General features: G+C 53.1%; 8 protein-coding genes across 8 annotated transcripts; 4 read left to right on the forward strand and 4 right to left on the reverse strand.

Moving 5' to 3' along the window:
• Positions 1-574: 574 nt before the first annotated feature.
• On the forward strand, positions 575-2476 carry MGL_2630 (uncharacterized protein; the record flags this gene model as incomplete). The annotated part of the gene is made up of 1 exon (XM_001730196.1): positions 575-2476. The coding sequence occupies one exon, from the start codon at positions 575-577 to the stop codon at positions 2474-2476; it is 1902 nt and encodes a 633-aa protein (XP_001730248.1).
• A 403-nt stretch (positions 2477-2879) lies between these two features.
• Positions 2880-5630, reverse strand: MGL_2631 (uncharacterized protein; the record flags this gene model as incomplete). The annotated part of the gene is made up of 1 exon (XM_001730197.1): positions 2880-5630. One exon carries the CDS (start codon positions 5628-5630, stop codon positions 2880-2882), a length of 2751 nt encoding a protein of 916 aa, XP_001730249.1.
• A 745-nt stretch (positions 5631-6375) lies between these two features.
• Positions 6376-7727, forward strand: MGL_2632 (uncharacterized protein; the record flags this gene model as incomplete). Its single annotated transcript, XM_001730198.1, has 2 exons — positions 6376-7292; positions 7337-7727. 2 exons carry the CDS (start codon positions 6376-6378, stop codon positions 7725-7727), a joined length of 1308 nt encoding a protein of 435 aa, XP_001730250.1.
• On the reverse strand, positions 7724-8058 carry MGL_2633 (uncharacterized protein; the record flags this gene model as incomplete). Its single annotated transcript, XM_001730199.1, has 2 exons — positions 7724-7847; positions 7967-8058. The coding sequence occupies 2 exons, from the start codon at positions 8056-8058 to the stop codon at positions 7724-7726; spliced, it is 216 nt and encodes a 71-aa protein (XP_001730251.1).
• Positions 8059-8660: 602 nt separating this feature from the next.
• Positions 8661-9101, forward strand: MGL_2634 (uncharacterized protein; the record flags this gene model as incomplete). Its single annotated transcript, XM_001730200.1, has 2 exons — positions 8661-8993; positions 9027-9101. The coding sequence occupies 2 exons, from the start codon at positions 8661-8663 to the stop codon at positions 9099-9101; spliced, it is 408 nt and encodes a 135-aa protein (XP_001730252.1).
• A 1071-nt stretch (positions 9102-10172) lies between these two features.
• MGL_2635 (uncharacterized protein) lies at positions 10173-10702 on the reverse strand (the record flags this gene model as incomplete). Its single annotated transcript, XM_001730201.1, has 2 exons — positions 10173-10241; positions 10298-10702. The coding sequence occupies 2 exons, from the start codon at positions 10700-10702 to the stop codon at positions 10173-10175; spliced, it is 474 nt and encodes a 157-aa protein (XP_001730253.1).
• Positions 10703-11080: 378 nt separating this feature from the next.
• MGL_2636 (uncharacterized protein) lies at positions 11081-11944 on the forward strand (the record flags this gene model as incomplete). The annotated part of the gene is made up of 1 exon (XM_001730202.1): positions 11081-11944. The coding sequence occupies one exon, from the start codon at positions 11081-11083 to the stop codon at positions 11942-11944; it is 864 nt and encodes a 287-aa protein (XP_001730254.1).
• A 177-nt stretch (positions 11945-12121) lies between these two features.
• MGL_2637 (uncharacterized protein) lies at positions 12122-12796 on the reverse strand (the record flags this gene model as incomplete). Its single annotated transcript, XM_001730203.1, has 1 exon — positions 12122-12796. The coding sequence occupies one exon, from the start codon at positions 12794-12796 to the stop codon at positions 12122-12124; it is 675 nt and encodes a 224-aa protein (XP_001730255.1).
• Positions 12797-13257: the final 461 nt, after the last annotated feature.

Consider the following 13257-nt stretch of genomic DNA (forward strand, 5'->3'; position numbering starts at 1 on the left):
CAATGGCTGGGCAGCAAATAATCACGCAGCAGCCAACAATCCCTGTCTGTCAGCCAGCCGATCAGCCAAACTACCTCGCGTGGAGGACCAAAAGCGCCAGACAGCCGGCCAGGTTCTTGAGCGCCCCCCATCTCCCTCTCCCTTTCTCAACGAAAGGCCGAGCTACACACGCGCCTGCGTCCTTTGTCTTCCCCTCCACCCACCTCTTCAATGCCCAATCCAACCCAACCCCCACATAGGATGCGACTATGCGAGCAATAGTTTACATAAGCACGATCGTCATTTCCAGCAATGGCGTGCTAGGCACCGACGCCACTGTGGCCCTGTCGATAAGCAGGCAAGAAAACAGGCCCTACAGAGGCTGGTCCAAGTCGAATAGCAGCACACACAAGCTCGAGAAATACACGAGCAAAAGGTCCCGGAGGTGTATCAATTTGTTTTCTCCCTCTCACATTTTGACCCCATATTCACCTGTTGTTATTTGTTTCTCTTTTCTTTTCTTTGGCGATAAACGCGCTCTGAGTGTTTGCCTCTAGTCGTCGCTTGTAGCCAAAGAGCCTAGGCCGCGCGATTCATGGGACTCTTATCACTAGGGACGCCACTCGCATGGGAAGATGCCCGAGAGCTGTCGGAGCATGTACGGAAGCATGGAATTGAGCAGTTCTTGTCTGTTTGGCGCGAGTCGCGCGATCGGCAGAACGATCCGCTGCTGTGGGGCGATGAGCTCGAATATATGGTCGTCGTGCTTGATCACGCACACAAGACGGCACGCCTGTCGTTGCGCCAAGGCGAGATTCTTGAGCGCCTCAACACATGCTGCATGAAAGAGCTTCAAAATCTCGCACCAGAAGACCGGCCCAAGTTCCATCCCGAGTATGGTCGTTATATGATCGAGAGCACGCCCGGCAGCCCGTTCGGTATCAGTGCGTCAGAGCTTCTGCGTGTTGAGCCAAACATGCTGCTACGGCGCGACATTACGCGGCAACACTTGCGGGACAACGAGGTGCTGATGGCTCTTGCATCGTATCCGCGACTTGGCGTCCTCGATACGCCTTTCACGGAGCCTGTGTGTGAGTTGCCACCGCGTGGTGTGGCGAGTCATTCCCTTTTTCTCCCAGACGAGATCATTAACCAGCATGTGCGTTTCCCCACCCTGACAGCGAATATCCGCAAGCGGCGTGGTTCGAAAGTGCGGATCAATGTGCCGATATTCCGTGATGCACATACCCCGACACCCTTTATCGATCCCAGCATTCCTTGGGAACGAGCTGAATTCGCCGAAGATCCTGAAGCGAAGCTGGGCGCGGCATATGCGGATCACATATACATGGATGCCATGGGCTTTGGCATGGGCTGTAGCTGCCTGCAAGTGACGTTCCAGGCACGCTGCTTGGCCGATGCACGCCGTATGTATGACCAACTCGTTCCTATCACGCCTCTTCTTCTTGCAGCGACGGCTGCAAGTCCTGTGTATCGTGGATACTTAGCGGATGTCGATTGTCGCTGGAACATCATCAGTGCGGCTGTGGATGACCGGACGCCCGCCGAGCGTGCGGAGCACCCACTGAAGCCTGCTGAGCCTATGCACAATTCTGACACGGGTCCGCGGACGCTGCGAAAGAGCCGCTACGACTCCGTCGATTCGTACCTGGATGCACGTGAGTGGAACGATGTAGACCTTGAGATGAACATGCCTGTCAAGCAGCGGCTTATGGAGTGCGGCGTGGACGAGCTTCTTGCCGAGCATATGGCGCATCTTTTTGTTCGCGACCCACTGGTCGTGTTCTCCGAGAACATTGACTTGGACGATGAACGTTCAATGGACCATTTTGAGAATATCCAATCGACAAACTGGCAGACGATGCGGTTCAAACCGCCGCCGCATGGCGCGCACGTCGGTTGGCGTGTGGAATTCCGGCCTATGGAGATCCAGCTAACGGACTTTGAAAATGCAGCGTACTCGATCTTCCTGGTGCTCCTGACGCAAGTGATCATGACGATGCCCGTGGACTTCTGCATGCCTATCTCGCTTGTCGATGTAAATATGCAGCGTGCACAGCAGCGCAATGCCGTGCATACGCAGCGCTTTCATTTCCGCACGAGCGCCCAGACGAAGGAGACACGCGAATACACCTTGGCTGAGCTGTTTCTTGGTACACCCACGATGCCGGGCCTTGTGCCATTAACACGCACATACCTTGATTCGCTCGACCTGGACAGCGACACACGCCGTCGACTGGACGAATACTTGGACTTTGTCGCCATGCGCGCGGATGGCCGTCTCGTGACGATGGCGACGTTTGTCCGGGACTTTGTGACGCAGCACCACGCCTACCAACGCGATTCGGTCATTCACGACGAGATCAACTACGATTTGCTGTGTGTCTTGGATGCCATTGAGCGTGGTACGCAAGAAGCTCCGACCTTGCTGCCGTCATGGTATGCAGACCGACGTCGTCATGCCGGAGGTATGTGACTCCCAGTATCATCCATATCGTAACTTGCGTACCAAAATAGGTGCGTGGACATGGGCTCATGTATACACGTAGACGCAGAGGTACACAGCCTTGTGTCGAGGGGTGCATTTCCAACGAACTGGTTTTTCGGTACATGAGGACCATGTTTATTTTTTTTTTTCTTTTCCTTTTTTTGGATTTCATTCGGCACTGTTGCTCGTCGCAATCGCTACAGCTTCTCATGTGCATTTGTGACACCGTCCATGTGCATGAACATCGCCTTATCTTTGTGCTTTCCTTTGTATGTACCTAGAGCCTTCCATGCCCTTTCCCTTTTTTGGGTATTGCGTTACGGCATCGCAGCGCGCAACTTCGTTTGTACTGCCTCATTCGGACATCGGTCCAAAAAGGCCCTGTCGCTTGTTAGTTTCCGCCATGCTTCTGCCCGCCATTTTCACACACGTACATAAGCTTGGCTCGATTCGCCTTGTCCATCGTAACGCCACGATTCATGTACCTAGATGCCTCGTCGACATGACCTGCATGCACGAGTGCTTGGACAATTGTCACATAGCCATGAGGCGGTCGACGCGACGTGACGTGCCGCCACAAAGAGTGGAAATCTTGGGTTGCAATGTATGCGCGCACACGCAATGCATAGTAGCGTGCTTCGGGCACGTGGAAATCGTGTTTGAGCTTTTCAGCACGTTTTTCCAGTTTCGGATGCTTCAAACAGGTGAGAATGGTGTCGAACAACGACATGCCTTGGACCTGTGACGGCGGTCTGCCAGTGGTATCCGCGATGTTCAGCTCAGCCTGGATGGCTACTTGAACACCAAGCAACGAGCATGTCTCGTCTGTGAGTCTTGCTTCGCTTGCACACGTCCGATCTTCGCCAAAATGCCGCTGCGCACGGCGCAATGCACCCGCACGCACCGATGCATCCATCTGCAGGGCATCATCGATGCAAAGAAGAGCCATGTCGGCATGTCGATCATCTTGGTAGAAAAAGTCGTGCGCCAACGGCCGATCGTAGTCACGACCATACGAAACAAGCAGACGCGGCGCGAGTGTCGTGTACGTCGGTAGAGACGTCGGTCGCAGTCCCACCACGTCGGTAGGCTCGGCCTTTACTGCTGTTGCTGATGCAGATGTTGTTGTTGTTGTTGTTGCCGCTGCAGCTGCTGCCACTTTCTGTGCGTCTTGACTTGGCGGTGGCAATGACGGCCAGTCCAGCGACTGCACGATGCGGAAAAATGCACCTCGTGCAAGACTACTCTGCAGTGCCAGTATTACATGCAAAATGAGATCTGTATCGCCACTTTCAACAGCTTTCATGAGTGCAAGGCGGTATTCTTGCATGTGCATAAGCAGTGGAATCTGATCACAGGCGCGCACCTCCTTGTCCAGCAGCAGTGTCGCAATGCGTGGATGACCTGCATGCCATGCGTTCATCGCAATATCAGCGTATCTGAGTGTGCCAGCAGTCTGAAACTTGTCGATGATAAGATGCGCAAGTCTTTCGTCACGAGCCGTGTCTCCATGCAAACCCACGGGACGTGCACGCGCAACCTTCGCCCGTGCCCAATGCTTTAGTACGGCATCTGGCCGCACACCCATATGCTCGCACATGCGTACAGCAAGTTTGTGCTGGCCGCGGGAAGCAAGACGGTATAAGAGGTTCGGGACATGTGTCTCGTCGAAGCTCGCTGGGATCCCAATCCACGGTGTGCGCACAGCGTTCAGCACGCGCATCAAGCGCGCCACATGCAGGAACCGCGTTGGTTCGTACGTGTCGATGAATGTTTTACCGAATAGCGCCGCTTGCAACAGAGCTGTTTGGGTATCGACGAGCCATTCATACGTGGCCGCTTCAATGCACGTGTCCACAGCGGATGCCAACTCGTGCTGGATCGTTCGTACAGCTTCATACGCTTGGGGACGGTGCCGCTGAGCAAGGCGTGATGCATCCAGAAGAATCGCTGCAATATGCGTGGATCCTGGACGCAACGCACGCAGCGTTGGCGCTTCCACCTTCCCGATGTGCTCATGTGCATCACGGTGCACGATATGTAGCCCATCGTGACTGCCAAATAAGTACGGGATCCCTCGCACGGGAAAGTCCATCGGCTCGCCATGCGGGCCCACCAACAGCACATGATCACAGATGGCAAGAGCCACGGCATTATCGCCACACCATGTCATGGCGTGCACGCCCGACGCAGCGAATCCCCCTTTGTCAGTGGGCGTTGCGACCAGATCTGCATCCTCAAGTAGTTTTCGTGTGCGGAATGCAAGTGGTGCTACTTGGTACGCATGAGCGCTCGTAATGTCCCACGTCCGCAAGCGGCGTCGAGAAGGACCGACCGTATCGACGATCAGTTCCTGTCGCTCATTGATCCAAGCAACGAGCTTTCCATTCGGACTGAAACTCACTGCGCACATTGGACCATCTTCATACGCCTCCTTAGCATACCCGTCGAAACGATGGACGGACCATGCGCTTGTGTCGGTCGAGAGGAAAAGTCGCGCATCTCCGTGTCGAGTGAATGGGGTCCATGCATACAGACTCGGCCTCGGCGTGCTGAGGGGAGGCAACACATGCGTGTCTATAGTAAGCGGCATCTCAGACCACACAGACATGTCGTCGCTCGTCAAAGGCGCATCAATCAGGGAGCCATTCCGCAGGAGGACCCATATGTGCTTTGGCTCTATGAGTACACCAGCGACGCCCAGCTCTGTCGCTTCTTTCCCAAGTGTGTGCACCTGGTAGTATGAGGTTGGCGTTGCCTCAATACAAGACATGCCACCGCTGTGTTGCTGTGGATGATGGTACGGAACTAGCCACGAATAGAAGCGTACATGCCCGTCATCTGCAACAACGACGAGTTCATCACGCCACGTGAACCCGAGACCTACGATCCGAGCATGAGCATCCCACGGCAGTGTCTCAAATAGCTGACCTGCTCCTGTATAGACTTGAATCTTCGGCTCCATGGCCGACGTGTCACCAAGTGCTACCAGCTGTTCAGGGTCGCGAGTCAGCGCGATCCATCCCATATCGGCAGATGACGCGACCAGAAACTCATCTAGACGCTGCACAGACCAACCCAGCTCATACTGGATGGTGCGGCGGTAGTAAGCGTCGCCAAGCTTTTGCCATTGAGCCGCCATCACGACGGACGAACTGAGCGGCAGTGTCAAGGCTCGATCAGACGCCCACCAGCGAGCGCTCGCACCACTTGTTACCTCCACAATTCTCGCGCAAGGTCGATCACATTACGACAATTGGACACGCAGAGCCGTCTACGGACCACACCTCTGTGCCCTTCAATCTTGCTCGAACAAACGCTGGCACTGTCGTCGACACAGGCCAATTCCGGCGGTAGGTCTCTGTGCCTGCTATTCTCTTGCCTTCCTCGCTTTCTCTCTAGCACCTCCTGTCTGACCGCCGCAGTGCAGTGTGCCTCGTCCATCATACATGCATCGTGCACAAGAAACTGTGTACTTGTCATTCGGGACGCCTGCTAATTATGTTGCAGCGCATTTCTGGAATACGCAGCAATCTTACTTTGACTACCGGTCCGATGCACCACCACCACTTGTCGAGCATGATGTGTCGTTCAAGGCAGGGATCGGCGCTGATGGACTCGACACGTATTCGCCACGTGCAATGCTCTTCGACGTTCGAGAGGAGTTCGGAGCGCTGCGCCGAATTAACGCTTTGTATGAGACGGATGAAGATGCTGAATTCGATGGGCCAGTCATACAGACAGAGCCGCGCGTGAGTCCCTTATCGGCGGCAGACGAGCAAGCAGCGCCTAGATTTTGGACAGATATAGCGCAGACGCTCTTTCATCCAAAATCCCTGCTGCCTGTGAGTGCGCCATCGATATATGGCCATACATTTCTTTCGAATATGGGTACCGATACACAAAACCCTACTCTTGATACCTTCGCTCAAGGCCAAGCGATTGCTCGTGCAATGGAACAGGACCACGGCATGTTCGAGGACACTCTTCGCTGGTGGACAGAAGACACAGATCTCATGCAGGGCTTCCAGCTCAGTGCATCGATGCATGATGCATATGGGGGCATTGTATGCACTTACCTCGACATGCTCGCGGACGAGTACCCCAAGACAGAAAGGCACCTGACCTTGCTGTCTCAAAGGATGGAACATAATGAGAAGCTTACACCCTATACCATGATGAACCAAGCCCTCAGTCTTGCACACGCTTTGGACTATGCACATTTGCTAACGCCTATAGGACTCGAGGCACCTCCCTCTTCGAGATGGCCGCACGTACGTGCGGAGCCAACGTGTATGAGCGAGACAAGCGCTATTGTGGCGGCGCTGTATGAGACGGCCACACTGCCATTGCGCCTTGCACGACGGACAGAGTCGATGTATTCGTTTCGAACCCGCCTAAATTGGCGTGGCGATACGCCTATATCCCAACTTGGCGGGTGTTTGCCGACGCCGCTCCTGGCTGATGAACGCCACACTGATCCTCTGGATATCCTCATGCAGTCGATGCTGGCACGGCGCCATGGAAAAGAGTCCATCATACACAAAGACACAGCAGAGGAAGCATCCAAGCGATTGGATGCTGCTTGGTGGGATGCGTCTTTGCCTGTGGCCACTTTCTACCAAAGCAAATGCAGGGCGTCGTCAGCGGATACACTCGCGGCGAACCCTGCGTCAAATCCAGTCGCCTCCACTATACCATACGCTGAATGCTTTGTTGCGCGCGATGCTGATGCTAATGCGGAGAAACCTACCATAGATGCACTCGCATACGACGAGCAGCTGCCAGAACCCCTGGTTACTCGGTATGTAATCGCGGAAAATTTCGTCTCACTAACCCTAATTGCAGAGCCTTTGTTCCGTTGGCCTACCCTGTTGATTCGAAATTTGCAGCCATGTTCCACGGAACAACGTCGGATGGACGGCCCTGGCCATACAACAACGATGGTAATCATGCGCCACGCGTGACATCCACGCCATGTGTTGCATCGCTACAGACATCACCCGATATTGGACGACTCGCGCATGGAGCGCGCCAGTTCATCGTGCGTGTCTTGCAGGGGCATGAGCCTCTGAGCATGTATGGCGTGGATGCATCGGAGCGCGATTTGCTCGGTGACGTTCGAGAAACGTTCGAGTCACTATGTGATGCATACGGAGGCACAGAGAATGAATGTGGGAACGATGACGGCGGCCCCGCCACTGATGAAGAGTGGGACACGGATGCTTGGGAAGTTTAGTACTTGTAGCGTGTGGAGTAGTCTTTGGGACTGATGACTAGACCACGACCTTTTGAGGCCCCACGGTAGACGGTTTCGATAATATCGATCATTTCTTGCTTGTTATCAATGGCCCAATTGCTAGAACAGCGTAAGTATACCGCACAGATTTGCGAGTCAGACCCCCATATCATGCGCCAGATAGGCAGGATCTCAATAGCGTGACGGCGGCCCGGCCATCGCACATATGCCTGACGTACATTTTATTGTTATTGCCGGTACCAAGATCAATCATGATATGTTTGTTTCGGAAGAAGAACATGACGGTGCAAGGATCATACAGCTCATACATCTTGTTAAAGTCAGGGACCTGTGTTGTGTCGACCAAGTACACAACAGCAAAGTTTTTTACTCGCTCTGCCACACCAAACAGCGTCTCGTCCATCATCATACATGTCTCGTCCTGACACGGACTCAGCTTGCACACTCACGTACCCAATCATGACCGAAGCGCAGCACCACAACACGGTCCTCTTCTGATAATATAGCTTGGTCCACATGCCATCCTGCTAAATCAGTACGACAGTTGCAATCATACGTGCGATTTTTCTTTCCACCACGTACCCGTTGGCAAATGCGTTAGAAAATATGACATGGTACAAAAGTGGAGTTGAGAACTCGCCTAGCGGAGCTGACGAGTGGCTGTTATGCCTGGGACTGACCCCCTTCCCCTTGATAAATCTTACTATGTGTCAAATTCTCCACTCAGGTCCGAGGGGCAATGCAAAATGCTCCTTCCCCTCATAGGTGGAGCGCCCGCCTAGCTCCTTGTCAGCACTGACCACACCACCGGCAGGGCTTTCTTTCAGTACTTCAATGGCCTTGTGGCGCCTGTGCCTACCACGTCCTATTGTCCGAGCTCCTTCTCCTTTCTACACAGTGTCTTTTCGCAGCATGACAACGCAGTGGGCTGACCAGAACTGCGTTCCGTGTTCGAAAAAAGCGATTCGTGAGCTGGGACTGCAACGCCTCACTCCTGACGAAACCCAGACCAAGCTGCAGCAGCTCGAGCCTGGCTGGACACTTATGCCTCAGCCACAAATTGGCAGCGCAACCACCATGCTTCCGAATGCTTTGCAAAAAGTTTACAAGTTCCGAAACTTTGCAACAGCCTCTGAGTTCGCCAGTGCCATTGGCAAGGAAGCTGATGCACAAGGTCATCACCCAGCTATCTTGCTCGAATGGGGCAGCGTTGGTGTGTGGTGGTGGAGTCATGCACTAGAAGGCGTACGTATCATCGACGGCGGCATACTTACGCAGCTTCACGATAACGACTTTATCATGGCTTCCCGAACGGACCGCCTAGCCGCGTCAGCTCCGGGTCTCAAAGCTTAGGTACTCAATAGCCCAGCAAACGACAGGACGACGGAGGCGCCGCCTGTAGATGTCTGTGTTGGGCCAAATGATGTGGAGGTGCCGCTTCAATTGCTGCGACCAGGTAGTAGACATGTTTTGGTGGATGCGGAGCGACCGCAGATTCTTTCTACCGTGGTTAAGAAAACGGCGACTACTACCATGACGGCAGCAGCATCCGTAGGAACATCTGCTACGTCTCCGCACCGGCTAGCAATATGGAAACGTCCAGCTGACTTGTTCTATTTTCTCTTTTTTGCAATGCACCTGTTTGCGAGTTTCTGTGTGGATAGTACGTGCTGGTCATAGCTCACCTACTTCAACAACACACAGTACAAGGCCTTGTTCCTGCCACCTACATTCCGAAGGTGTTCCGAAATGTCTTAGCAGGTATGCGTGCCGACACAATGGATACACTGATGCAGATTACTTGACAAAGAGTCGTGACCCACTTGTGCCGAACACATGGCTGCCTAGATATGCGTGGTTCCGAATGTCGCTTCTCAGTGAATTCATGTTGCAAGTACCGGCGTTTCTCGTCGGATTGTATGCGTTTTGGTACAGTACGTTTGTCTTTGCATCACTGACCACGAAAGATGACGCACGAGCCTATCCATTTTTAATCGCGTACGGCGCTATTGGTACGTCTCTGGCTTTGCGCTGCTTATGCTCAGCTTGCTTCACTACACTACAATGCATTGCCATGGTTACAATCGGCGAGGAGCGTGTTCATTTATCCGAAGCGAACTTATTGTTTATTTTGCAGTACGTTAGCGCACCGTCGGCACGCATCTTACAAGCGACAGGAACTACATTCCCTTCATGATGATTCCTGGCGTGTTGATGATTGATATGATGGTGCGGACAACACGCAGAATCCACACCAGCCACAGAATAACAAACGAGCATAGAAAAACACTGTAAAAGTGCTGGTATGTGACGTAAAGCTGCACAAAGCTGAAGAGGGGGAGTGAAAGTTGTTTTTTTCTTTTTCTTCTTTCGTGCTAGGATCCAGTCACTATATAAGCTGCCATTAGAACATATTAGCCACGATTAGTGGTGGTGACCGTGGGCACCGGCGTGCTCCTTGATCTTGTATCCAACAAGACTGCGCTTGCCGATCTGCACAGGTGTAAGTTATTTGCATGCCATATGACCGCGAACGCAGCCTTACGTACAATTTCACCGATAGAAAAGATACCGACGGCCTCGACGCCATACACAGCAATCTTGCGCCATTCACCAGCAGGGAGGGAGTGTGTCCACCATGAAGCCTTGGAAATGGATGACCAGATCTGCTGGTAGGCAGATGTAACTTGACTGACGCTAGTCGGCGGAGCGAGCTTCTCTGCAATGTACACTTGCTTCGCAAGCGAGCCAGCGACGCGCAAGTTGTAGATGATCGGTTCAGCATACGACCCAAGCGCACGTTCAGCAGCCTGGAATACAGATGTACCAAGAGCCTGCGCACGCTGCGTCATGTTCTTGGCGAAGTCACCCGAGGCACTAGCGTAGCCACGAGCACCTTGAGCCTGCATGCGACGGGTCGCCTGCGACATCATCTGGCGGTACATAGGGAACATTTTCGTGACAAGAGGTTCTCTAGTTCACAAATTTGTGCGAATGGAAAGGTTGGCTGTTGTTGTTGTTGTTGTCGTCGTCGTCGTTACCGCCGCCGCCGCTGGTGCCGTCAGGACTAGAAAAAATAAGTTGGAGATACCTCCGAATCTGGCCGGGGACGTAGACGTCCAAGTCCTGTGACATGGACATTGGTCCTACAGGGCCTATGTGTAAAACACAGAGTCAGTGAGCTCGGCCGACATGCACGTGAAGCCGGCAGCACTTCCACCATTGCTCGGTGGTGGCTCCATTCTCTATCGCTGGTGTGTTGAGGAGAGTACGGCGACGCGGACTATTTTGCGCAAAGACGGAGAGGATTGGTGGCACTGGAGGAGTACGTCATGGCAAGTGCCATTGAGACGGCGCTACCGGATGTGCCGATAGACTACACGGCGCTCTTATGCCGGAAGCCCGAGGATCATGTGAGTGTGCCAGATCCCCCGGTGCGCCTAGAATTCCTACGTCGGATCCTCCGTGAGAATGAAGCACGAAATGCGCACAAGTGCGAAGCAGAAAGCCGCCGGTCACAAGATTCGAGCACGCGCGACGAGCATGATGCGGCGGCTATCAGCAACGCAAGTGCACAGGTCGACGAAAGCCACGACAAAGAGTTGATTCCCCCTGACAATTTTGCCATGGTCAATTCATGGGTGTATCGGAGCAGTTTTCCCAAGAAGAAACATTTCCAGTTCCTCAAAACACTAGGACTGCGAAGTGTGTTGACGTTGATTCTCGAGGACTATCCTGAGCAAAATATCCAGTTTCTTGACGAGAATGGGATTCGGTTCTTTCAATACGGCATTCCCGGAAACAAAGAACCGTTCGTACAAATCCCAAGTGAGACCATCACCGCGGCACTTGCTACTATTTTGGATCGACGCAACCACCCCATGCTGATCCACTGCAACAAAGGCAAGCACCGCACAGGCTGCCTCATTGGCTGCCTGCGCAAACTACAGCAATGGTCGCTCACCACCATTTTTGATGAGTATCGCCGCTTCAGTTTCCCAAAATCGCGTAGCATGGATCAGGAATTTATCGAGCTGTACTCGGAGCAGGCTGTGTGGCCGCAGATCCAGCCGGAATGGCTGCCTAAATGGACGGTTCTAGGCCGCCGTGAGATTTTGTCGCGCGTGATTTGGGAAAAGAACGATGCGTCGACAGAAAACAAGAATGATGGAGATGACGAGGTCCGCGGTATGTAGTTATGGTCTTTCCATGAGATCATCACATTGGATGGGTTTTTGATCGCTGTCTGCAAAAGTCCATGTGTGATTCACACGTCGATCGCACGGTGCCGTGCCGCCAAAGATGGTTCCTGCACTTACAATGCCTCGCTACCAATCCCTTCCTTTTATTTTTTTTCCTTCTATACTGTACATCTATAGATCTTCTTCTTCACGTTTATAAGCAACCATTGCATCAACACGATGAACATGTGTAGAAAAGCTGCGCAGCTTCACTTGCTCAGCTTTGCCTTCCGCAATCAGTCGTGCATTTGAATCAGACCATTCCATTGGCACTTCTACATCACGATCCGTGTAAGCAAGAATTTGGAACGCACATGGCTCTTCCAAGACCGGCAGGAAAGTACAGCTCGCTGTAATCTGCTTGATGATAGCAGCAATTTCTGCCTTTACTTGCGCATCTGTCTTTTGCAATGACTTGGGTATCTGATCACCCTCCTTGGGGACCTGAGACTCTGTGAGTCCCTCATTCATCACCTCGATATCAAATTGCCACCGTTCGACCGTTTCCTGTGACTCTTTTTCGACGATGGCTACCACGAGCCGACGAACCTTGCCCTGCTCGAGCCACTTTTTCAATTGTTGCATTGCTCGATCCAAATAGTCAGCCAGGTCGTCATCGGTCGTGGCAAGCATTTGAAGTCCGAATTTTTTGACCGTGCGAAAATCTTCCGACGGATAAATGGATCGTTGGTATAGGATGCTTTGGACCGAGTAGTTGAAAAACTCATGCACGAGTGCCGTTGATCCCTTCAATGTCAAGTGCGTCCGCGTAGGCGCTTGCAGTCCTACGGCTTGAGCGGTGGCCATGTTGATCGACCAGGTTGTCGTTCAGTCGGAAAAGCCTGTGTGTACTTGGAAAATGCTTGCCTGTTGGCAACAACAGTAACAACAACACAACGCTTTTGCCGGGCGCCCTGGACTTGTTTTTTCAGCACCCAACACATGCGCGCCCATTATAGACCTCCATCTTGATTCTCCACCGGGTCCGTCCAACGAAAGTGACGTACTCCACGCGTGACTTGCGCCGCCGAGCAATGTGCGATGCGCGTGATCGAAGGCAAAGTGCGTACAGGGCCTTGGCTTGGCCTGGCCCTGGCCCTGACGCTGGCTCTAGCGAATACATCACGTGATGTATGATCAGCGCACGACGCATACTGAGTTCAAGTCGTCTTGTCGGTGAGAGGGAGGCTGTGGCATACGCGGTGTCTTGCGCAGCGAAACGGTGTGTGTTGGCCAGCTTACTTGGTAGTGACAACGCCCATACCTGT

This window comes from Malassezia globosa (assembly GCF_000181695.2).
Source record: "Malassezia globosa CBS 7966 chromosome Unknown mgl_sf_6.1, whole genome shotgun sequence".
NCBI lineage: Eukaryota > Fungi > Basidiomycota > Malasseziomycetes > Malasseziales > Malasseziaceae > Malassezia > Malassezia globosa.